Source organism: Labrus bergylta, chromosome 15 (genome assembly GCF_963930695.1).
Source record: "Labrus bergylta chromosome 15, fLabBer1.1, whole genome shotgun sequence".
NCBI lineage: Eukaryota > Metazoa > Chordata > Actinopteri > Labriformes > Labridae > Labrus > Labrus bergylta.
Genome location: NC_089209.1, coordinates 10,697,839 through 10,723,594, shown reverse-complemented (window position 1 = coordinate 10,723,594; position 25,756 = coordinate 10,697,839). Strand labels below are relative to the sequence as shown.

Below are 25,756 nucleotides of genomic sequence, written 5' to 3'. Positions count from 1 at the left end.
AAAGTAGTAGTAGTGCTGTGATGTCATCCTGTGGTTTGTCAACTGCCTTTTTGAAGCCTGGATTTTGGGCCATTTTTCCTGTCACCATGTTGTTTTTTTCTGAGATGTGTGTGAGTGGAGGGACTTAAAGGTGAGCAAATGTTATCAAAGTAAAAAAAAAAACACATCTTAACATCTCAACACAAACACAGGATGTTTCCTGCCAAAATTTCATCAACATATTGACAAACACCCGAGAAGCTGACAAACAAAACACCAACACCTGCTAAAAATGACGGAGCACCGCGGGGCACGCTGAGACACAGCAACAGATATTTCGACGCAAACATAAACACACTGGACCGCCGGCCATCAAACGCACCTGTTTAACCCACTGTTGATCCATGATCCGTACGGACCGAGATGTTAACACTTCGTCTTTTTCTCCGTTCACTTTCACCGTGTGATAGCAACGTCACCCCACAGCCTGCTGTAGTCTGTGAACTTCTCCACACAGATTCTACTTAACAGCGCTGTGTTATAAACACCGACTGGGGTCTGGGCACTACTACCTTTTTAAAAAGACAAAGGCGAGCAAATTCATTTTTTTTATTATTTCTCGATTTCCTGATCTGATGAAAAGATCCAATCCGTGACTTAAATCTGTGATTTGATTCAGCAGAACATAATACCTTATTAACTAAATTAAATGTACTGTAACAAATGTGTGTGTGACACAATTTATTATTTTGGCCTGTAAAAAATATGCTTGGCCGGTCAATTTTTTCATCTAACCCTGTCTTGGCCGGTGAGTCAAAAAGGTAATTTCTGACCCTGCCAACATGTATATAAAAGAATGCTATATTTTCCCTCACGGCCTATTGAATAAATAAACCTCACAACATGTAAAAACATCAACTTCTGTAGAGACGTTGTGTACAGATGATTTAGCCAAAGACACCGACATTTTATTCTAGCAGGCAGAAAACGTTTCAACTGGCAATTGCAACATTTAGCCCTAAAGAATTGACTCGTATTTGGAACAAGCCCCAACAAGCTGTGTGAGGAACTGCAGTTATTGTCCCTTCCAAGTGATCTAATTTCTCACCCTCTGAGGTTGCCCCTTAAACCTGATAGGATTTCAAGAGATGGGGAAAAAACACAGTCCCTCTCCCATGAAAATATTGTACATTTGAGAAGAGGATGATTTGAGGTTTTTAGCAGTCTGAGCTGGACGAGTGACCTGCATTATCTATCGAACACAGTCATTTTGGAACAATTCTTATGATCCCTCCACTGTAGCTCAGCAAGGAAACACTGTCCAAGTGTATTAATTAAATATCTTGACTTATAAGAAATTAAATTAGTTTTGGCTCACTCATATTAGCTTCAGCTGAGGGCATTTTTTCACAGCCAGTACAGACACAAAGAACAATTACAGCAATGAATAGCACGTGCATTCTGCTTTGTGGGGATTGTTTAAGAGGTGAAAAAAAAAAACCTTATTGCTGAGTGCATAACCATGGAACAAGAGCTGGTAAAGACCCAACAAATATCACATACAGATATCAGTAATATAGTGCTTATGTTGTATCTTATTACATATTAAGTATGGTTCAGTTTCTAGTTTGCCTTTAAAATGAAGAAGAAACCAGGACATGAACATGTGAAAACTGTTGAAAAACCAGAAACAGATATCAGCGTAAAAGGAAGTCTTTACTTGTTTTATCATGCATCAGAAAACAACAGCAGTACCTTCTCTAGCTGGGCGTTCTGTTTGGACTTGTACAGGACCTCCCCCACCGCCACAAACACTGACAGCACCAGTCCTGCAGCCAGCACGATGAAGATGCCGCCGATGTTCTGCACCCCCAGAGCGCTGGCCTCTTTGCTCTCCTCCTCGGGGCAGCCGTTCCCTCTCCACCACTTCTCCTTCATCATGTGCAGCTTCCCTTCCTCCTGCAGCTGCAGAATGGCTATTGTGATCTTGTCTCTGTACGGAGAGCCTGCAGGGAGAAGAAACACAACAGGACACGAGTGAGGAGGGATAATAGCCAGAAATGAAAAAAAATCTGATTACGCCTCGCAAAGTGGTTGTGGAGTGGGTATATATATAACCCGTGTTGGTGGGTGTATGAAACACGCTCTGTTCAGCACGCAATCATCTAACATGTCATGTCAATGCTGGCTGCTTAGAGGGCGTTTTTTTCGTAAGTGTTCAAATCCCACTAATCCCTATATTCACAGAGTAATTCTTAAATACTCACTCCTCTCAGCAGTGTGTGAATTAAAGTGCACAGGGAGTTGGCAACAAAGACTGGGCTTTTTTGTGTGGAGCTGCTGTTAGTTCTCATGAATTAGCTGGTGTGTGAAGACACTTTCATGTGCCATGTATTGTGTGAAGAAACCTAAAAACAACCCAGAGGGGTGTTCAAATACATGTGTGGTTCGGAAAAAAAATCCTGTGCATATAGGATGGAGTTTGTCAGAATTGCCTTTAAATGGCACGACAAGTAAGAAAAAAAGCGAAATACTGGTACCTGCTGTTAGTTTTGACAAAGTAGCTGCCGTTTGTGGAAGCGTTCACATGTTGCAAATGTTAGGAAAAGCTGCAGGAACAGGGGAACCCAGAGGGATGAGGAAATCGTTAAATGATGCGTATTAACAGGTGTGTGTGTGTGTGTGTAGGATAGGGTTGCTCTGTCTAGTTTGTAATTCATGCTTTTCATGGCATCATGAGTAAAAAGGACCCAAATCCAAACCATATATTGTAGTTGGGAGATGCTGTTGGTTCTGACAAGTTATAAGGACGTTTCTGACACTTTGTCGTGTTGCCCCAGTGGGATGTGAGCCTACGTTTAATATGTGATTAGGATAAAACTGTATGTGCGTATCATAGGGAAACACTCTGTTGTGTTTTCATGCATTTTAATGGCATGTTTAGTAAAAGGAGAGGCCACTTTCAAACAACATAAATTGTGCGATAAACAGAAGGAAAATCAGGTCAACCCAATGGGCTGTATGCTTACATTACATGTGTTTATCTGAGTTGGATTGCTCTTCTTTGTGTGCGTATACATTTAAATGGCATGATTATTCAAAGGGACCAACGCCAAACATGCTTTCATATCTTATAAATGGCATAACAGGGAAAACAAGGGAGCCCAATAGGGTGTGTATGACATGCCTGGTTGGGTTTACATACGTGTGTTTATGAGATATGGTTGCTCTTTCTTGTGTGTTTTATACAATTTAATGTCATAAGTTAAAGGACCCAACTCCAGAAACTGGGGTGGCGACAGAATCAGCGACAAGGCATTAAGGCGCAGCGGGATCAAAGGAGGAGTAATCGTTTCAGAGCACCAGACTGAGGTCGTGTTCCTCTCCCCATTCCACAGCGTGTGCGACACAACATGAGGACGGTGCGTACACTGTGTCCAAAGCACGCCAATGAAGATTAATACTCACCGTGAGCATTCATGTTTCATTTATAAACTGCTTTAAAAGCTTGTTAGAGTATTTATGTGATTAAAAAACCAATGCATTCTGAAGCCTGCTTTCCATTTGAGGCATTTTGGCTCATTTGCTTATTTGGAGTGTCTTAAAAAAAAAAAAAAGGATGAAACAGGAGTAGAATGCTAAGTTTTGTCAGATTCAAACATGGCAGAAATCATTTTATGAACATGTTGGAACATTTTGTGCTAAAACTCTGAGGGGAGATCAACAAAACATGGCCCCAGGTAGCATCACTTTGTCTGTGTCTCTCATACAGCTTTGCCTGTCAGCCCCTTTAGTTGATTTCCTCTCTGTCTCATCTATCATTTATCTGCTGCCATCCATCATCCTTTCATCTCTATGTCTCTATGTATTTAGACTGACAAAGGGGACATTAATACGAAACCTGAAAATTACACAAAGTGCCCCCGAAATATTTTGTGAGCAGCACTTCACTGTGCGCTTCTTTGATCATAAACAGTCTTGTGCTTTTGTGAGTGTGTTCACGAGTACCTTTTCTTTGAGGAAACCAAGTACATACTTGTATCCTTTAATTCTGTGCATGAACAGCAGGAACGCAGTGCTCTGAATACACAGATGTGTACATGCCTGTGCTGCGTGCATGTGAAAAAAAAAAAGCATATGCTCGCTTCATTTGACGGTGAGGGATCTATCAAGTGTGCGAGTCCCCTGATTCCAGCTCCCCTCATATTTCAAATGATTAATGATGGCCTAACAAAGCAGTCCTTGGATAAATGCTAATAGGATGGGTCCTCAGAGAGGAGGATATGGAGAGCGGAGCCCGGGCGGATGGTAAAACGCTGTGCTTGACACACTGCGCATACACAACTACCTGACAGATGTTCAACACCAGAGGACATCCATCACTCCCGCCCTGTCTGGACTCCAGTATTAATGTGATCGTCTGTTTTAGTCGATAGCTTTAAATGACGCATTTCCGTTTTTTGGGGAACAGGACGTGCGGAAAAAAAAACCCGACAAGCACTAAAAGGTTAAGACTTATTATGCAGCTTGATCTGGTTTATTGCTGTAACGGCCCTACTGGGAACGAGCTACTAAACGGTGTGGAGCAGGGCAAACAGTTCCAGGTCTGAATTTAACATGAAGAATAAAGTCTTCATCAGAATTAGAGGAAGGGAATCAGACAATACCACCCTACAATAATACTCTACAGCATGTTCAAGCTCTGCAGCAGTGTTTGAGTATACAGCTGTGTTCAAGCAGAGACACCTTCAACATTTAAGAGCAAAAAAATAGAACCTGTGGACAAATCTGTTTCCATTATTAATCATCAAATTTGTTAAAAGCATTTTACTATTGTAGCTGGAAAACATCAAGTCTATTTTCTATCTTGAATAGGATTGTAATTGATTGTTTTCATTAAGGAAGTATCTGCTGTTTGTCCTCTTGAAAAAAAGTGATTGACTGTTTTGTTTATTAGGTATTTATTTTATGATTTTATTAATGTCAGAATGACCTAATAGTGATATTAAGTCCAACCAGTTATACAAACCTCAAAGCTATGAAAAACAAATGAAAAGCAAAAGCAGAAAATGTGCATGATCCCTTGAAGCGTCAGATGTTCTTTGCTATTTTTACATGGAAGACACAGTTGCATTGAAGGGTCAGAATTGTTCTCAGTGAAGTTTTTAGCACAGATTTGTTTGCAAAGATCTTAATGTGTAAAAGTAATCATAGAGCTGTATTAGTAATTGAAAGGAAGATTAGTGTAGCAAAGAATGAAATGATGAAGGTACCTCAACATGTGTTATAAAGGAAATCATGTGAGTAAGATCTTCATGGATTGAGTTCACCTTCCATCTTTCTTGAAGGTTTTTTGGGGGACAAGGAAACAAGGAGAAAAAAAACACCTTCTGAGCTAATGAAATGCTGCTACTCTTCAGAGGGGTCTCTGAATGTGAAACCAGACTGTTCACTTTGAATGAATGAAGCAATCAACCATCTCAAGACCTCTTCTATCACATTAGAAAGATTTTGGCGGCTTTATTTCTGAAGTATTGCGCAATGAACATCAGAATTAGAGCCTGAAATTAGTAAGTGGGCATTAACGACTTTGAAAGGGGACATTTTTGAATCATTCTTTTTATGCATTAGGACCACTTATCGAGCTGAATCAAAGTGATTTGGGATCTATTTTGCAGTCGTATATTTGATGCACTCTATCACCACAGGAATGGAAATAGGCCTGGAATACACTGTGGGTCTACGTGTCCATCTCAAGGGCATCAGTGGAAGAACTCCTGCACTTAGGGAGCCACAGAGGGACTATATTTCATAGCATCGCCTCTGCTTTGTTACAGCTGCGGCAATCACGGGATCCCTGCAGATCTATAACTGCCCCATACTCATCAGCAGGAGCTGCGTCCAGATGTGGCTGGCCAGAATGAAACGTCCATACTTTGATGGGCCTCATATCACTGATGATGGATGTGGAGATTACAGATGGCTGCAGTGCTCTCTCGGCGTCCTCGTCATAAGCGCTTTCACCTCTGTGACATTCGGAGTGGAACAATCGCCACGTTTTGCTAAATGTAGCGGTGTTAGCAGCAGGTTTTATTAACCCTGGTTAAACTTCTTACATGTCACAAATAAACCGTCAAAAAAGTCTGCCTTCAGATATGAAAGCTTTAGGATTTTTTTCATAGCATATTAACCTTTAGTCATTTTAGTTTGTTACCTTGCAACATGAGATACCGTAGCTGACAAACCAAGAAAAGCTTGAATAATAAATACCCCAAATTGTTTCGTAATGATCCCAAGAGTCGCTGGATGATTGTTTCTGTAAAAAAGAACTCCAAAAAATGTAGCACATGGACGTTAAAGGACGAATGTGCGACTTTTCCATCTAGCTGACGTCGCACCAGCTGGAGCTGCAATTGCCAGTGGGCTGCATTGTTGTGTTAGCGGGCTAGTGTTAGCACTCTTTAGTTAGCTTGTACCTTCACATTTCATAATGACTGACACAGAATGACTGTGATCTAAAAACGCTTCAAAAAAGCAGCGAGTATGTTATTCTTCTACTCCCTAGGACTTGACTAAAACAGCTTTGATACTTTTTTTTAGTTGATATATTTTATTGCTCTTATTGCTATTTTATTGTTTTTATTTCGTGTGGGAGCTTTAACTCATTTTTGTTCAACTAATTTTGTTTGTCATTTATGTATGTATTCTCGGCATCATTGCGAATGAGGGTCGCCCTCAATGATCTTAAATAAAGGTTGATGATGATACGCAAGGGGAGGAGTCGTCTGTCCCGTCCAAACCTGACGTAAACACAGCGCTGACAACAACACAGCAGGCGAGACTCGCACTTCTCACATACTTTACAGAGGATAATACTTGATTTCTGCTAAATTTATGTTAAAATTTCGCACACTCTTCCTTTGAGTAATGTGTTTAAAGTAGAAAATCTTCAAAGTGATTTTATTTGCTCACTTAACATAGAATTCTGAGATCTTTAATGTTTCAGCTTCGCTATATTATGTTTGTCATGAGCTGGGTCAAATAAACAGCTCACAAAAGTTCTTGCTGCTTGTTTTTATACTTTCTCAAGTGTTTTGTTGTTGCAGTTTTAATGGTCAGAAACAATTCACACTGTGTCAAGTAACTCACAGGGAATTGCACTGAATTGACTCTGGGCTTGCTCTCTGTGATTGCTTTGTGCTCACAATCTCACGCCTTCTGAGACTCCAAAGAAGGCTAAAACACACCATTAAAAGTATTTGTGCATGTCGGTTAACCTAGATTTGCTTCTCTACTCTGTAAATAATGCTGTGGGAAAATCATTCAAGTAAAAAAAAAAAAAAAAAAGCCACTCACACTCTTAAAGGCTACAGCTTCTGTTTCTGAAAGCATGGGCACATTTTAACCTTCTCCATAAATTCAACCTCAAGCCATTCGCTTTTCATTAAGCTAAACCTTTTACACCTCACGCTGTTGAACCATTATACCCTTGGCCCCATCAATAAAGGTCAACCCTTCCATTCCCAGAGCTTATCCATCATCCAAACTATATACGTTTATCTGTCACATAGTATCTGCAGTATCGCTCCCTGAGCTAAGAGCTTTTCAAATGTTTTTTCTTTTTCTCCAACACTGCAGGCAGCACAGCGGTTGTTTTAAAAAAAAAAAAAAAAAAAGAAAAAAAAGAAAAGAGAGATGTGATGTTGTTTACCCATAGGTGTTCCCACTCCGTACGCTTTGGAGTCTATGAGGCCTCCGATCTGTGTGAGGTTGCAGTTTCTCTGGGTGACAAACTCAATGGTGGTGGACTCCATAAGGAAGGCGTAGTCGGAGGTGAGGACGCGCTGGATGCCGTCCTCGATGTTCTTCACCATCACAGACTGCCTCCTGCTGTTCATGAACTCCCACATCTTGTCATAGGTGGAGATTTTGGTTTTCTGCAAGAACCAAGAATAGATGTTGAGCGAGAACACAGCGGTATGAGGAATAGATAATGTTGTTAACTCAAAATGATGCTTCTTTTTGCACTGTTCTTAATTTGTTAATTTGTACTGGTGCGCGCATTAACCACTGCGCCACCAGGGCCCTGTATTTGAGCTATTTGATCAGTTTAATAAACGTATTTGAGTAACAAAAGACCTTCAACTCCTTAGCCCATCCTGTACATTCACCTGTCGCTGATTTAGAAAGTACCTGAACCTTTAAGATAAATCATTCTCCACCGATAAAAGATTCTGTTGTATTCATCCCAAAGGAGCTGTGGACATATTATACCTTTTAAAACAGTCTCCTATGGTCTAAATGAAATATCTGTGCTGTGCTTTGGTCAAAATATAACATAAATCAAGCACCAGAGGAGGTTTGTGACCCTGTATAAACCGGTAGACATCACTCCTCTGTAGCGAGAATAAAAATGGCGCACTGAAGTATTATAAGAAAGATTATAAAAAACCTTCCTCATAACATCTGTCTTTAAAGATCTGGGCACAACAAGCTACCTTAAAGAACGTCATGGTTGCCCCGTCCTCCACCACCCCGTACAGGATCTTAGTTTGCTTGGCCAGGTCGTCGGCCGAGTCGATGGGCGACTCCATCCTCTCCACGGTGAGGAAGGCGGCCAGGTTGGCCGTGTACGAGGAGATGATGATGAGGGTGAAAAACCACCAGATACCGCCCACTATCCGAGTCGACAGGGCCTTGGGCATGAGCTCTGAGCCTGGTGTGAGGGAGGTGTTACACTGATAAATGCATTCATCTCGGCAAGTCCTCGCTACGATGTCATCTTCTCTAGGATTGTTACGTTTATTCGAGACAAGACAAAATTAGTCTTAAAAATAACACGTTTTAAGAACTCTCTCTTGAACTTCTCAGCTCAGGCAGATGTGCCACTCGTCTTACGCCGAAGTCACTTCTTGAGAGAGCTCTCAAAACGAGATGTTTGTTGGATTTCAAACAAGAGAAATGATCCCGTCTGAGCTTTAAATGACACTTGAGTTTAAAAAAAAACAAAGAAGCACTATTTAAAAGATCTTCTCTTCATATTTAATCAAAGACATTCAGTATCGAGCATTCAGAACAGAGTGGAGAAGTGACAGGCTGTTTGGGCCAGAGAGTCATGTACCCAAGGTAACCTCACATCCTGACTCCACACCCCACTGATCTCTAGGTGCTGATTGGCCAAGGGCAAGAGGAGAGGACACTGGGTATTACAGTTCTATTATAGAGACTATTTATAGACTATTAAACATGTGAATAAACTCAGCTTTGCTTTGTGAGCTGCTCTTAACATCTATATGCATTTCTTCATGTTTAATCTCTACTTCCATGTTTAAAGAACGTTTTAGATTTTTCTGTAAGTGCTGTTTAAATCTGTCTCTGTCCTACACACATATAGGTTAACTCTATGTTGCTGTGAGCTCAGCAGATCAAATTAAAAACCCATTACATGCACATTTACTCTACGTCCGCCTTTCTGGCAGTGGACCCCCAGAGATCTCTCTCCATTGCCGCTGGCCTGAATAAAACAAACCGACCCTCAGAGACAGTGGGATATAGAGAGCTCCAGCTCCACAGAGCAACAGCAGCCACAGGCGGAGGCAACTACCTTGCTGCATGAGAGCCCCAACTCCAAACCAGAAACTATTGAGCAGCGTAAAATTGTTTTCCACTACATCCGAGTCGGGGTTGCACGGATGCGGGTTGTACCACTCGTACGGGCTAAACCTGCAAAAAGGAGAGAGCACAGAGACAGACATGTCAGCACAAAACCAAAAAGAACGGATTAAACGGCACATACAAAAGGTACATTTTAAAACACAAGAGGAAGGAAATGTGTAGGAATCCTGCGTTGTGGCCTCAGGGTCCGAGCTTCTGCGAAGCAAATCATCCCGGCTTTCGCAGGGATCAACTTATTGGCATATTCAAATGCCATCAGTTTATTGTGAGGACAGATCAATAGGCTGGAATAACACTGTCACAGGCGATAATGTCCCAGAGCGTGATGATCTTTTGGAGCTCATTTGGATTCACTGACTCAGGAGCCGTTATGTGATTCCCCGAGCGACTGCAATCACCGTTACTCTGTGGGTGCCACATCCTCCTCCGACCCCTGACAAGAGATTTTCGTTCTTGTTTTTTTTCTTCCTTCTGGGTTTACAAGAAGCTAACTCTCTTTTCCAAACCCTAGCCCCCCGTTTCTCTTTCCCAAACACTCTTTCCCACCTTTCCCCATCTTGCACTTCATTTCCCGCCCTCCAGATCGCCTTCCTTCCCCTCATTTCCCATCCCCTCCTGCTCGGCTTGTTGTCACTGTCTTCAGGTCAGTTGTGGACACTTCTCATTTATAATCCTAAGCAAAAGTGGCACGGCATTAGCGCAAGGTGATTGGGTTAGCGGTAAGCATCGGGAAGTGATTGAGTTTGTGCTAAAGTGGGAGATAGAGGGAACTATATTTATGCAGAGTTGCGGGGCCCCATCAGGTGAGGCCTTCAGGGAGCTCTTTTTCCCCGGCTCGCTGAATGCTAATCAGCCCGCGGGTTATATTTATCTTAAAGGTTCAGACTACATGGAAATGTGACGCAGTTTAGAGACGCAAAGGGACATATATAGACGGTGTTTCTGTTGACAAGACACACAGCGGCATTTTACAACACCGAAGCAAAATGTTGCAGAGAGGCATTTTGAGTGTCGCAGATCTCCATATAGATGTGATTTAATCCGTCTTTGCAGCGTAATTAACGGTCCTATTTCACAGGCATGCTGCAACATTTTGTCATATTGCTCTTCCTTTACAGCAATATCCCATCCTCTGAGAATCATCCAGCCTGCGTGGACATGGTTGTGATGACACACTATAATTCTTCCTGTCAACTCCATCAGGACGCCTGATTTGCTGGAATGTCAATGAGCTGGGTCTCCTTGAAACCACAACAGGCAACTGAGACGGCACAATGGCCTTGTGGAGGAGCTGTATGCCGAATGAATTCCATGATGTGTATGTGCACTCGCCTGTGTGTGTGTGTGTGTGTGTGTGTGTGTGTGTGTGTGTGTGTGTGTGGTTTTAATGCCTGTGTGTATGAAGCCTCTGGCGCATTGGATGTTTGCGCATGTGCCTCTATAGCTGTGTGGGTGTGCATTTGTCTGCCGTAGCTACTTTTGTATTTGCATTGGCTCAATCAAATATTTTCCCTGATGGTTTATTTATGTTGTTAGGATAATGCAGAGCGGCATGCCTGAGGGCAGAGAGTGGGTGTCATTGGATATGTGCCGTGGGTGAGGTCGTGTAAATCTTTGTAAATCTGTGTAAATCTATACGAGGCACTCTTGATTGGATTGTGTTTGTCCCTCCGAGCGTCTACATGTTTCTTCTGTAGATGTGGATCCTCTGTGTGACCTTTGCCTGCAGCCGGGCCTGTATTCCTGCGGGTCGTGTTCTGCACACCGATCACCAGGAAAACAAAATAAAAAAAAGGGAAGAGGAGGTGCAACACGTGGACGTAAGGTCACCTCCTCATGCCGAGCACGAGGGACATGTCGAGCTGCACGTTGAATTTTAAAAAGATCCTTTTCTGTCCTATTCTCCTTCACCAGCCACAACAACACGACACGCTCCCTCCATTAACTGTCTGTTGGGTTCAATTACTCTGGCTGACATTGTAGATCTGCTGCCTTTCTTCTGTGTTGTTGGAGAGGGTGCTAAAATCTTGGATGTCCGGAACTTGCAACTGCCTGTAATTACATGTAAACACAATAGAATGAAATACAAATAATACCTTTTTTTCTTTTTTTTTTACAGGTGGGCATTTTCCTCAGCGGTGATCTGATTGTGTGATCTGTGAGAATAGCTTCTGTTTCTTTTTCTTTTTTTTTCTTTTTTTAATAAAGTGAGGAATCAATTCTACCACATACAGAGCTGGAAGAAAATGTATTTCTCAGGAGCTTGAAATGAGATGAGCTTATTTAGTCGGGAGGAGAAAAAAAGGAAAGTGCGTCCGTGGGATGCTCTTCAAAGACATGAATCCCCATTGAGATTGAGGTGTTTAGTGTTTTATTGTGCAAAACCGGGAGTTCATAAGCACTCTCCTCTCACTCTATTTGCAGGGGGATTAAAAGGAAATAATATACTCTGCATGTAGGGGATCGTCCGGTCAATTGGTGACCGTGCAATCAATACCACAATTATGAGAGAACCGGCTCAGCCAAGTGTAGAAAACACTGGACTTCAGGTTTTAAACTTTGCTGAATACTTTGGGTTACAAGCACTATTTATTGCCACGGTGTGCAAGAAGAAGGGCACAATGCATGCACTCAGACAAGAGCATTATAATTTAATAAAAGCACTGAGGCCATTTCAGTATAACAAAAGGAATAGCCAGATAATGCATGCTAATCACTTACCCCAACCAACCGTGGAAACAAAAAAAAAAAAAGGAGGGTATACATTTGCATATTCTGGACTAACTTAGGTGACAGTTGCTGCTTTTTCTCGGATGTGATCATTTTGCCGGTAACATTTGATGAGGTGTGCATTAAACCCAAAACCTCTCAGGAATTGAAGAGGAAGAGGAAGAGGAGCCCTGGGGTTAACACACATCTTTCTGCATGTTCATGCATCGAGGGGCTTTTAGAGGGGTATTCGTAAGAACTGTTCTTGTACAATGTCAGCATTGCACTTGTACATTTCTTACAAGCTGATTAAAGGATATATAAGGGGTTGTTGGTTTTACAGTTGCTGATGCTTGCGCAAAAATGCCAGAAATAATGTGGTGAATCAGCTTGTTTTTTTTTTTTTTAAACTTGATACCAGTGTTTGTCCTTGTTTCAGCTCACCTAATCTGAAGTAAAGGAGGAGATACAATCAAAGGAAAGATCTTTTCTCTGCCTTTTCTTTCTATTTTTCATATTCTTTTCAACAAAGCTGCTTTATAAAAGCAAGATAATGAGGTTCAGATTCTGAGGCGAGTTTAAGGGCTTGCAGGCAGCTCTGAAATCGGAGAATTGTTGTTTAACACGTTCAGGAGTATCTTAAGGCAACTACGACAAAAACTGAGAATTCAAAAGCTCAGGTATGCTTCAGAAAAAAGATTATCCGTCGAGTTACAGCTTAGAAAACAAGCAAAAACACTGGTTTATTCCTTTAAAGTTGAATGTGTTTATCTTAGATTTTCTTTTGTTTTACACCACTGAAGTCATCTTAGGATAAAGAAGTATTGAATTCCTCTTTCGGGAGTGCTTTCAACCCACTTCACAGCTTGATCATTTTCTCTGAATGAGTTCCCCTCTTCAGGCCCGAGGGGAGGAAGTTACTGCTACATGTTAGTGAAAGCTGGCAAACAGGAAAGGGAGGAAGGCAGGAGGGAAGGAAGGAAGGAAGGGAGGAAGAAGGGAGGGAGAGCAAATGGGAGGGTTGACATGTTACCTGGCTATGACAAACAGCACACAACTGACACCCAAGCAAGCCAGCAGAATATACATCCAGATATCGGGCGAGAGGGGGTTGAGGAAGGAGAAGACCCCGGGGTTGGTGCCGTTGGGCTTGCGGTACAGGATACTTATCCCGAGCGTCATGAAGGGTTTGGAGAAGTCGATGACCTTCTCTCTGACGTAGGTGATGGCCAGAGGAGCCACAGCCAGGTCTGCTTTCTGTATAATGACATAATAGATGTGGAGAGGGGCAGGTGTTTCAGTCCAGCAATAAAAGACAAGCAATTCAATTAACATCTGATTTCTGTCGACAGGCAGTTTGCCCGATATGTGTGCAGAAAAGAGAGAGCTGTGACAGAGGAGAGATTAGAGCAGGGGGCACATTTGTTCAGCTAGATTTGCAGACAGGAGTCTGAGTGTTTTTCTGTAAATTACATGTGAAATGTCTGATCCTTCATCCTTCTCTACATGTGGTGTCAAAGGTGACGACAATTTTTATGACTAGATTAACCTGCGACACACACGTCCCACCTGAAAGAAAGATTAGCCGTTTAGAAGGCCTAACACTTCCTCTGAGTTTTGAATAAAGCCGTCTTCAAGAAGTATGTTTCTCGTCAGAGTCAGTCTTTCAGGCTCTTTTCCATTCAGATCTACTGTATGTTTTTTTTTTTTTAATGTTGCTTCTAATGAGAATTTAGGAGATGTGGTGAAAATTAAGACATTTAACTTCCTGTATGTCAACATCTCCATCTTCTCAACTTAAAACAGCAAACATTTGAGTTTTAAAGAATGTTTTGTTCAAAGAAGGAGCTGTTTCATCTCGTCTCAACTTCTTTATGTAGAAGATTTTTTGGGGTGCATCGAGCAGCTCAATCTTATTGTCTTCAAAGCCAGACTGTTTGAGTTGAGAACGTTTAAAGTGCCCAACGATCTTTCCTGATCAGTGAGGTGGATCGATAACCGATATGTAAATTACATCAATATAGGACCCGATACCGATATTAGATCGGACCTGTCCCATCCCTACCTTATATACCGCAGATATGCTATCATTAGCCACCATAAGCTACTTGTCTAACCAGAGCAGTTAGGTTGTACTGCTGTGATCAATCAAGGATTATTTCAAACAGTGTATGTACACATACAAGTAAAGATTGAATTATGGAGTAATAATTGTTCCTGAGTCAACACACTTAAAAAAACGATGTCTACAGGTGCTCGGACAAATAAAGCAAAGTCAGAATAAGAGCACGATTGAAAAGAAAGGCTTAAGTGTTGGAGAATGTTTGTTTCACTGATTTTACAGATGTATGACAACTTTCATATTTTCTGCATCTCACTATAAGCAGAGCTGGTGATGGTTCACTCACATGGTCCATGAGCTCCCGCACCATGCCGTTCCATTGTCCCGTGCCCTCGTCCAGGGCTCCGTACTTCCCGTCCTCCACCAGTCGCACCTCATAACGGAAACCCAGGATGCCCGAGAGCTCCCTCAGCAGGTCGATACAGTAACCCTCAAAACGGTCGTTCCCATACAGAGGCTTGTCGGACTTCTTAAACATCACATACGGCTCCTCCTGTATGACAAGGGGAATAAAAAAAAGGTTTAAAAGAGTGTCTGTTTTGTTTTAAGCATTTTCTTGTGTGTATGTGTTGATTGTGTATTGTCAGTTAATTTGGCTACCAGTATGGTGGATACACGCAGGGATTTATTAGCCAGAGAGTCTGTGATGTTGGACGTCTTGCTTTTGTGATTGTCCGACATGTTCAGGCCGCTGGGAGGATCCCACGTTCCAATCTGTCGAAACATTTTTGTGTCAATCAAAATCATGCTGTCTGGTCTATATCAACACATCACGACAAGCACTTTCTTATTCCTTAAGGCTCCAACTTGAAGAGGTAATTAAAGACACACCTTTTCCAACCCCTCCTCCTTCAGACTGATGACATCAAGGTCAAAGTCTGTCCTCAGGCCGTTGGTCTTATTGAAGAGAACACGTCCAGTCAAGCCATCCCAGTGCGCCTGCGGGCAGAAGCACATAGGATTATAAACTGCACCCCTCCACTCCTGATACATTCATTCCATTAACCTTAAGGTGTTGTCTTTCTCAAAAATATCAATCCCTCTGCTAACCATATAACTTTTTTTCGGTCCTAACTACGAATTCCGCCCTGCTCACCCCTCGCTGTCTATCTCGACAACATAACAAGAAACAATAAAGCAGCGGGGAGAGAAGAGGGTTTGACAGGTAAGAGTTCATTATGCATGTGCTTCATTGTGCTTGAAGTTTCACTTCAAAGCTGCTGAAGGAACAGGCGGGTACAGAGAGTGATAGCGGACGCAGGTGGGGGGAGAGCGCCAACTACTACAATGGGCTCATTCTGAAAATTACCTGCAATGATACCATCCACAGAATGAAAGACCTTTGTAGAACAAAGCAAACAGCTGACCCTGACTGAAGTTAAGAAGACGCACAGAGGCTTTGATATCCACATGGGTGGAGATATGCATGCAGGAAAAGTGGGAGAAAGGGAATGAAACATCACAAAAAAACATGTATTATCGTGATTACTTTATCATGAAGATTCTTGAGAGTGTAAGGTGTGAAAAAAGACACATTTTAAGGATGTTAACATTAGTTAAAGATCACAGCAGAAAAGTGATGCGAGCAAGTTAACAGACAGCACCACGATGATTCACCCGCAAACTCTTATCTATTAAAACAAGCTCAATCTTAATTCAGCAGATTCCAAAATCTCAAAGGTCACCATCGTGTGCACATTGAGGGCATCGATGGCCTTGTACCTCTTTGATGAGGCTGATGAAACGCCCCCCAAAGCGCCACGGCTTGTGTCGGTTACACTGCAGGGAGCTGACGGTGATCTGCTGCGACTGCTGCACCGCCACCGCCACCACGTGCACAGCGTCGTACATCAGCGCTGCATCAGTCTGCAAACAAGGTAAAAAAAAAAAAGGGGTAATATAGTTAGACATTTTTTACAACACCCGCCAATACATATGTCCACATGACCGGCCTTTTCAACGGACAATTTGTTCACCTGCAGAGGGGGGTAAGAAAGTGCGAGCAGTCTTGGGTGACTAGCTTCAGCCGGGTACATAAATTAGGAGGAACGCCAGGCGGTAAACGCCCCGCACAAATGGCACAGTGTCTCAGCCTGTTAGTAAAAATACCCAAGCACTGTCTGAGGGAATGAGAAAGCTCCGCCAGGGAGAGTCTCTCAGTGGAAGGCCGGGCCTGTCACCGGGGGAAGACTAATGGCTCCTGATGGGTGTGCCTGCTCACAAGAGAGAAGGGATGCAAAACAGGCGCTGGTGCAGATGGGAATGACTTGAACTGGGAGACTTAGCGTAACATGATAACCACAGCACAAAGCAGAACTGGGACACACCAAGGAACTGCCTGAGTGATAGCCGCTCGTATAACCCCAAAAATAAGTCATCAAAGGGAGTAAAAGCTCAGCTGATTTTTCTCACACCGACACACTGAGATTTATCTTCACACAACACTTCCTCTCTCCTCACAGTTTGCGACTCTCCACATTTACCCAGGTCAACCCATTACGGCTTGGCTCGCATCCGCTTTCCGTGGTGAAACTCACTGTGGTGATCTTATTTGACAAGTCCTGGATGACCAACCTGCATGCCAGGGGAGTATGAAAAATAACTCTGAGAGCAGAAAGGATGTGCAGATATAAGGTCTTTGTGGATGTGCCGGGCTGTCAGGGAGAATGAACTGGACTTGGGCGCTCAGCAGGAGACCAATGAGCTGCTGTTCCGCTCGTAACAGCTCCGTATGTTGTCTCTATAGGCGCAGAGGAGCATCCCTGCCATCCATGTGGAAGAAAAAGGACCCAAAGAGGGGAAAAAAAAAAGTATCTTATATGTACAATTACTCAAACAGAAACTCATGTTGGCAGGTCAATTACAGAAATAATTCTTACTTCCAAGAGCTAGAAAACAGAAAAGTCAAGACAGAAAAGAGGGGAGGTTAGTTTATGTTGTGGCGCAGACTTTGCTGTCAGTTTTTGCTCGTCCCCCTGTTCTTTTGGAGTTGGTGACTGCTGATGTCAAAGGCAGCTGCAGATCAGAGGATGGGAGAGCCATCGCTGCTCTCTTTCATCCACACTGCGCCCCTGAGAAAGAGGACAGCCTGTGCCGTATCTGCTTCCCCATGTGCAAGCAGCGTGTGAGTGAGTAAGTGAGTAAGTGTGTGTGTGTGTTTGTGTGTTTGTGTGTACAAGTGCTGTGGCGTTCATGGCCAAAGCTGATTAGGCAAAGACTCTGATCTATTTCTTGAATAGCAGGGAGGAGTTCTGAACACTGCCAATATCCAAACACTATTTTCTCCACTGAAGAGCGAGTTCATCACATCCAATCATGCTATTATTCCGTTACCAACTATCCAGGAAAGACGTGATTGACTGGAGCTTCATTTTTATTTATTTTTATTTCCACAGACATCTTCAAAAGCAGTCCAATCAGATTTGATAAAAGTTCTAAGAATCACATTCAGTCTCAGTCCACTGAATTTCTGCTTCAAAAGTTCACAATACACTTTGAATTCATTTATTCAACAAATTCACTTTTGGAGGAGACTTTGAGTTTGACTGCGACTCGGTGGAAATCATGCAATTCAAATTAAATCTGCCGTGCTGCCTTCCACTGTTTTTTATTTTAATTTGAGTTCCAAGTTTGACCTTTAATCTTTCCTCCGACGGTCCAACTCCTTTTCTCCTTCCATAATCAATCAATAACACATTCCTATTATTCTATCTGCCAACTCTTTATTCAATAGGGTCAAACTGCAGCATGCAGGCCATCTACCAACAAAGTGCTATAAATACATTTGACGGAAAAAAACTAAAACATTGACAGCTTAAGTTGAAAGTTCTGCTAGGAAGTTTATTTTTGTTTCACTTTTTTCATAATTATGGCTGAGTACAAAAACCTAGCTGTGTTACTTCAGCCTTAGCTTGACGTGTAACTACTTTGTTATGATCTATGTGTGCAGTACCTTGGACTCTGTGTGAAGATTTTGGAAAACATTTTGACTACAAGATCTATTCATTAAATATATGTTTTATAGTATAAAAACTGCTGTGAAAGCTGCTGTGTTTGCACTCTGAGGGCCAAACTACTCCCATCAGCCTCTTTGCTGGAGTGATTTATATCTATCAGCTTCTTTGACTTTACAACCAATCCAGGACATATTTCCCCCCTCTTTTAACTTTTGATTTGCTGTGATATATCAAATATTGTCGAGGCTCAAACGATTTGCATGGCAGAGATCTCCTTCCTACTTGCCTTTGGAGCAGAACAATTCCTCAAAATCCCTTTGTGATGGAAACAAAAAGAGGCTGGCATCAAGTGGAAGACAGAGAGATCAAGGAAAAGGAGGATGGGGGGGGGGGGAGGGTGAAAAACGTGAAATGATGGCTCACGGCTCTGGCAGATTGCATTCAATTTAAAAACAATCCAAAAGCGATCTTGATATTTATATCTGAGCCGAGCTCGGGTCCTGTGGGCTGTTTTAAGTGCTTTAAGTGAAACCAATCTGAATCCCCCAGGGACACTCAGCCTGAGAGTGGAAAGGGTTTCAAACAAGATGCCCAAAACCTTTGTTGCCTGTCTCTCTTTCTCACTGAAACACCCACATCTGAAATGCACTATCCCTTTTTGCTGCAATAAAAGTACATAAAAGTGGTAAACACACCGCCTGGTTGCTGGAGCTGGGTAACATGAATGGTAAGAGTTTTATTCGGGAGCCAAACAGCTGGTTTGGTTACAGAAGACAAAATGGATCTGTCTTCTACAGTCAGAGGTCAACAAAACAGACACGAGCACGATTTGATAGTTGATCATTACAAATACTTCACCCAGATAAGTTGCTGTAACAGCATGATATAAAGCTTGTCTAGTGTTTAGAAATACAATCTTCAATCATTTTTGGTAATTTGTTTTCATTCTGACTCACATTAACTAGCTAACCAGCTAAATTCACAACTAGTTGCTATAGCTAGCTTACTTTAATATTTGTGTTACTGTTAGCTGACGAGCCCTTTATATCTTCTGCCTTTTTAATTATTTTATTTAGTATGTGGCAGTATCTTCATGTTATTCAACTTACTGTTGTCTCACTGTACACTTTTCTCCTTATCTTTTCTGTCTTTATTTATCTGTCTAAGAGTAGTTAGCTAGCAAGCTATCTTTTGTTTCCATAAGTATTGATGCTACAACTTTACGGTTGTGTCAAACATCACACACTCATTCCCTAATAGGCACAATAAAAGAACATTCTGGATACTATTTGCTCACTCCCCGGCAGCCGACAATGACATCATTGCTGTGGCACAACTAAAACGTGCAGCTTGACGATCCACAAGCCGAAAAACAATGTCGGTCTAATTTGTTACTAAAGTTGATCAAAGTGTTGTTGGGGCTTTTTGAACTCTTTGAAGTTATTTTTAAATGTCTTGTAAATAGGGTTAGGGTTAGAGTAACGTAGAATGTATTTTAAATGAGCATACACATCGGCCTCCTTTTAAAAAGTGTTTTTAACCCAACAGTGTTTTGTAAAAGTTCTGAAGCCCTTTAATACTTGATTAATTGGTTCTTTCTCCACTTTACATATTATTTTTCAAACACTTGATGTCTTATTTCATCTCTGCATGCACTCTTTTTCGTGACTAACATAAAAAAAAATTCAAGTACACTTGCAGAAACTAATTAGGATGATGTGTACACCAGACACACACACACACACACGCACGCACGCACACACACACACACACACGCACACACACACGCACACACACACACGCACAACCGGGAACTCAATCAGACATAGTGACAAGCCTCAGCATGGAAGCTTCCCAGAGGTATGCCTCATTTGTCGTAGTTACATGCAGTTTCCTCATTTAGAACAGGTGAACTGCAGGATCCAGTGATCTACCTGCTGTGTGTACGTGTGTGTGTGTGTGTGTGTGTGTGTGTGTGTTTACACAAATACTCCTCTTTACTGCATCAGTATTCACACCAGCTCTCCACCTGTGCATAATTCCATAACTGCTCCGATAATGTTGCACCCTGAGAAATGGCATCTCTCTTTCTCGTCTCACCTCTCCGCAATCAGTCATCCATTTCCCAGAATTCCTCAAAACACAAACACACACATTCTCACACGCGCACACACACACACACACACACACACACACACACACACACACACTTCTTCCAGTCTGGCGATGGATTTGTACTGTGGCTCCTTGTGTACAGTGTGGAGCTCCAATGTTTATACATATCATATACATCTGATTAGCCCTAATGAGATTAGCACTGACCTGTTATTCACCATGCATCACTGGGCTGCAGCTGCCAGCTACAGAGCAACAACACACACGCTCACACGCACACATACACACACCGGCGGCATTGCCATCAGCATCAGAGTCAGAGTGTCAGCGGGGGAGAGAGAAGCTCATTGTTTTCTTGAAGCTGCAGTCACTGTGCCCTCAGATCGCAGACAGACCCATGGGGTTTGATGATTTGATAGAACAAGGAGGTAATTATTCATTTCATCCCATACTTTATGTGTGTTTGCGCCGCTTCACTGCACTGTGGGCCAAAGATGTTAGTCAGAGAAAAAAAACCAAAACCTGCCTTTAAAAGCCTTTTGGTTTTTAGTAATTACATCTTTACTAGACCAGTAGTATTATGTGAAAGACACCCTCCATCCATCATTTAAAATTCTACTTCAATCACAATACCCAATAATTCCCCCGCTGAGTGTTTTATCTGCCATGATGAAATCCTCGTAAAGAGCAGGGAAACCAGCAGAAAATGTCAGTTCATTAAATGTAATGAATTTCATCTTTAGCTAGAAATACCTAACTTATAAGTAACCGAATACTCTGCACCAGGATGACTCAGATTCACCAGCCAAAGCCGAGCACTGAAACGAGAAGCTTTTACTTTCACTTTATTTGAACCATGTTTATAATGACAATTTGGTTGTTTTATCTCTTGTATCAATGACTGTCCCTTTGGATTTTCACTTGCCGTTTTCATGTCTCTCGCTGTGATGCATGTTAATCATTAAACCTGAAGCCGTTTGGAACTGCAGTAGCTGTAGTTGTAGCGAATGAGTTAGCTTACTGCACTGACGATAGAGGATTGAGTTCAACAACACTCCTGATCAAATGACTTACAGCAGTGCATTTGTTGACTTTCTCGATAAGGGTTTAATATGAGGATTGATATTTATGACTCCATAACAGCTGGACCCTGTTACAGGTTAGCTTAGTCTCGCAAAGCCACTGGAAACAGCTAGCATGGCTCTGTCCTGTGGTAGCAAACAAAACAAAAAAACTCACAATGTGACATGACAATGACGGTTTAACTATGTTCATGTGCAAGTATACCTCTGGTCTTTGTACTGATTAAACAAACAAGATGAAATATATTTATCAGTGAGCTTAACGGAGAGTGCTAGGCCGTTTTTGTTGACCTTATTTTGACAGAATCGGGCGAGGTATTCTCCCAAGCTAACCTCTCCTGGCTCTAGCTACCAAATGGACACGCTTGAGATAATATTCTGGTTCTGTAGGAAACCTGAATGTTTTCTCATTGAAGCTCCGGCCAACATCGTCATGAGAGTTCAGGGGTACTGCTGATTTTTTTTGGTACAAACAAATGATTGAGATAAAAATACATTTTTTTTAAACATTGAATTTCAAACACAGTGCTTTTCCTCCTGTGAAAACAGTTGAATAATGTTGTTTGAGCCTCATTAAAGCTGTGTTTCATTATCCCACTTCCCCTGGGCTCCAGTGTTACGTAACGACACTTGTCACACGGAGGCAACTTGAGGAGCAGAGGAGAAGTGGGCGGGGAATGAGTGGTGGATTCAATGGAAGGCACTTGCCCCTGTTGATCCTCAGTCGCGATGTATCGTTGGTTGCGTCCCTATTATTTGCCTTGCAAGTTACTATTATTACTCCTTCTATTCTGGCACCCAACAACACAACAAGACGACATTTTAAGACTCCTTTGACGCCTACAACGTTGTGGTGGGGATTTGTGTTTTTCCCTCTAGGTTAGCTTTGTTTTTCCTCCAGCTAAAACTTTGACGTAATCATTCAGGTAGAGCAGCCGCACTGCAGGGTCTATCATTAAGATAAAAAAAATGGAAATAGAGTGGAATATTGCTATTTTAAATGGACGCGATACCTATCTTAAATCAATGGTGCAGACTGAAGTGGGGGAGCAAGAGAGGCTTGGGGAATCTTATCCTGGACGCCCCCCTCAGGAATCAGTCCGCTGTTCTTCATGCCCTGTCGTTGTGTCCGTCGGCGCCGAGCACCGTGTGCACTGTGTTGTTGTTTCTTTAGTTTTTTGTTGTTGTATTGTTCCATTGCTTTTTCTTTTCTTCTTCCTTTCTGACTCTTATTTTGTCAGACTGTCACAATTACTGTTTTTGTTTTTTCGTTCTTTGTTCTTTACCCTCCAAGCACTAAAATGATTATCTGTCACCACTATGTCAGTGTGTACTTGGTGAAAAATGCAATAAAATGTTGATTGTCACTGTGTAGTCGTAGGCTCTAAAAGGGTCTATACTGAACTATTAATTTGAATTTTAAGTTTCATACATTTCAGTGTCTCAAATTAGTCTCAGTATTTGGATGATGTTTCTCATTGACAGTAAGTTTTATTGCAGTTAAATTATAATGTATGTATGCATTTCTGGCACTGTTGAGTAACATCAGACTCTGGGTGATGAAACTGACTCAGAGCACTGAGAATTGTGCGAACTTTCACTTCTGGTACAAAAATGAAAAGCAGGAGAAAACAGTGAAATGTGACGTGTGATTTATGGGGCATATTATGTCTGTTTCAGGCCTGCCGGCAGATAAGGAAGAACAGGCAGTGTCAGAGGATTCTGGTGGTGAGGAAAGAAAAAACCCTCGGGTGACTGCGGCTCAGCCTAGTGCAATCTTTCTCACTGTCCCAAACTTTTCCACTCTGTCTCCCTGCATCCCTTTCTTTCTGACCGCCTTATTCTGCCCCCGTCCACTTCTATCTCTCCCTCCTTTTCATCCCTTTTGTCTTCCTCTCAGTGTCTCCCCTCCGCCTGCTCCACTTGCTCTCTACAGTATTTCCCTGAGCTGTGCGTGGATGTTTCTCAGTGTGGGTATACTGGGGGCTTTGCCAGCGCCGTCACTGCCATTTTTCCACTTTTTTCTTTTGTGCGTTGGAGGTTTAATCCCTTTCTCACATTGCGTTTCCACATGCAGAGGCAGCACAGCAGCCTGGTTGTACTTTATCTTTTTTTTTAAATGAGGTTTTTGTCACAGGGAAGTGAGACTGGCTTCTTCCAGCAAGGACCCCTGGGTAACAGATCCATTGATGGTGCTGGGTTTATGTGAAAGCGCCTTCATGGTTTTATTGTAGATTTAAGTAGACTTTAAAGGGGGATAAAGGACTACACTGCTGAGTTTTGGGTTTGAAAGAAAAGGGTCCAGTGGGAGCAGTGAGAGGGTGAGCAGAACTCTGTTTGATGAATGTCTTTAAACATTTATTCAGCATTATTGTACTGTTGTTAAAGTACACTTATCAGACAGTTGCAGATGCTTGAATGCTGACTTCACTGTGAACTTAGATTAAACATTTTTATCAATGTCAACGTGATATTTTCTTTCAAGAATACATTACCATAAAATATATCAGCATGTGCTTGTTTTACCCAAGAAGGCCGACAGATTGTACATTTGAGCTTTGGGGAAAAGAGTCTGAAAGGGAAAGAGTGAGTAACCTAATCAAAAGTTAGAAACACTGAACAGTTACATTATGTGAGACTAACATTACACCATTTAGCATCCACACGGAGCAGCTTTGTGAGCCTGTGTTTAGAAACACCAAAGCTAATATCAGCATGCTAACATGCTCTCATTATCAATACTAGCTAGCTGATGTTTAGCATTTTAAGCTGTTTTGCCATCTCCGTTTAAAATGCTAATATTTGATGATTAGTACTAAACATAAAGAACAGCCGAGGCTAATGGGAAAGTCATTAGTTATCAAATCAGTTGATCAGCAGGATGACAGAAAACCTACATTTACAATTTTTTACGAGTGTTTAGAATTCAAATGTCTGCTGCATAGTCGAGGATTATCAAAATGGTCAAATATCCTCATGAGGGAGATGTCTATAACAAATGTAACGCCAATCCTTTCAATTTTGCCAAGGAACATAAATGTTGACCACACAGGGGCACTAGAGGAAAAAGATGTGCACTATCTTACGGCTAACCATCCAGTAGTTGATAAATAAATGTGTTTGGACCAGCTGACAGGACCACGTTGTCATATGTACGGATAGCATTCAGCTGAGGATATCACAAATTGTTGTCGTAACAAACTGCGCCTGATGAATATCAAATATGATGTCCCATGTACCTCACTATTTTAGGTTGTGAATGCTCTGAGCTGTGATGTCCCAGCAGACCCTTCAGGCAGCAGCATGCTGTTGGCAGCATTGTCCTCTTCAGTGTCCACACTAATTAGCACCACGCTGCCTAACCTACATCTGATTAAGTGGCTGTTTAACATGATGGCCTTTTCTCATATTTAATCAACCCCCAGCCAGGTTTAGCGAAAAAAGGCTAGTAGGTGCCCACTTGACAGTTTTCTTTTCTTCCCCTGTGATCATCAGCTACACTCTGAAGCGTGATGAAATTGTGAGTTACTTTAAAGTGACAGCCAAACGTTAGAGCTGGACTTAGAAGAAGTGTAAAAAGGGTGGGGGGGGGGGGGGGGGGGGGGGGGGGGGTTTGGAGGTCTAAACAGTCCTGCACATTTCGCTACCATCTGGTGGGCACTGTGGCCAGAGACAGAGAGAGAGAGAGAGAGGCAGCATGGCGGCAGCCCACACTTGATTCATTGCCTAAACAACACAGGCTGTGTTAATTACATCTGGGTTGCTGCTAAACAGTGGGCATTTCACAGGGGTCATTGCTGGGGAGGGTGATGCTATCAATTTGAAAATGGGTACAACAACTTCTTTTGGTTTTTTTTATAGAGCATGAAATGAAATGTTATTTCGAGAAAATAACGCAATAATAAAGCAGAGCAGGTGTTCTACAATAAGCAAACCGTATGTTACTATCTACTGTGGCTCAGTTGGCTGTCGTCTCTCAACCGGAAAGTCGAGGGTTCGATCCCCTGCTCCTGCATCAACATGTCCGATGTGTCCTTGGGCAAGACACTTTCCCCCCCGAATTGCTCCCGCTGCAGCGTATCAATGCGTATGAATGGGATTAGTTGCTTCTGATGGTC

General features: G+C 42.2%; 1 protein-coding gene across 2 annotated transcripts in view; it reads right to left on the bottom strand.

Annotated features, from left to right (window-relative positions):
- The window catches only part of LOC109989694 (glutamate receptor ionotropic, kainate 2), a 69,981-nt gene that overhangs the window by 6,481 nt on the left and 37,744 nt on the right, over positions 1-25,756 (bottom strand). For both annotated transcript variants that reach the window (XM_020641548.3, XM_020641549.3), the window contains exons 7-15: positions 16,208-16,351; positions 15,317-15,424; positions 15,086-15,199; positions 14,772-14,978; positions 13,397-13,620; positions 9,584-9,702; positions 8,478-8,695; positions 7,691-7,916; positions 1,735-1,985 (exon numbers count right to left, since the gene is read on the bottom strand). In XM_020641548.3, coding sequence (XP_020497204.1) covers positions 1,735-1,985; positions 7,691-7,916; positions 8,478-8,695; positions 9,584-9,702; positions 13,397-13,620; positions 14,772-14,978; positions 15,086-15,199; positions 15,317-15,424; positions 16,208-16,351 — 1,611 coding nt within the window. The remainder of the gene's footprint in view (positions 1-1,734; positions 1,986-7,690; positions 7,917-8,477; positions 8,696-9,583; positions 9,703-13,396; positions 13,621-14,771; positions 14,979-15,085; positions 15,200-15,316; positions 15,425-16,207; positions 16,352-25,756) is intronic.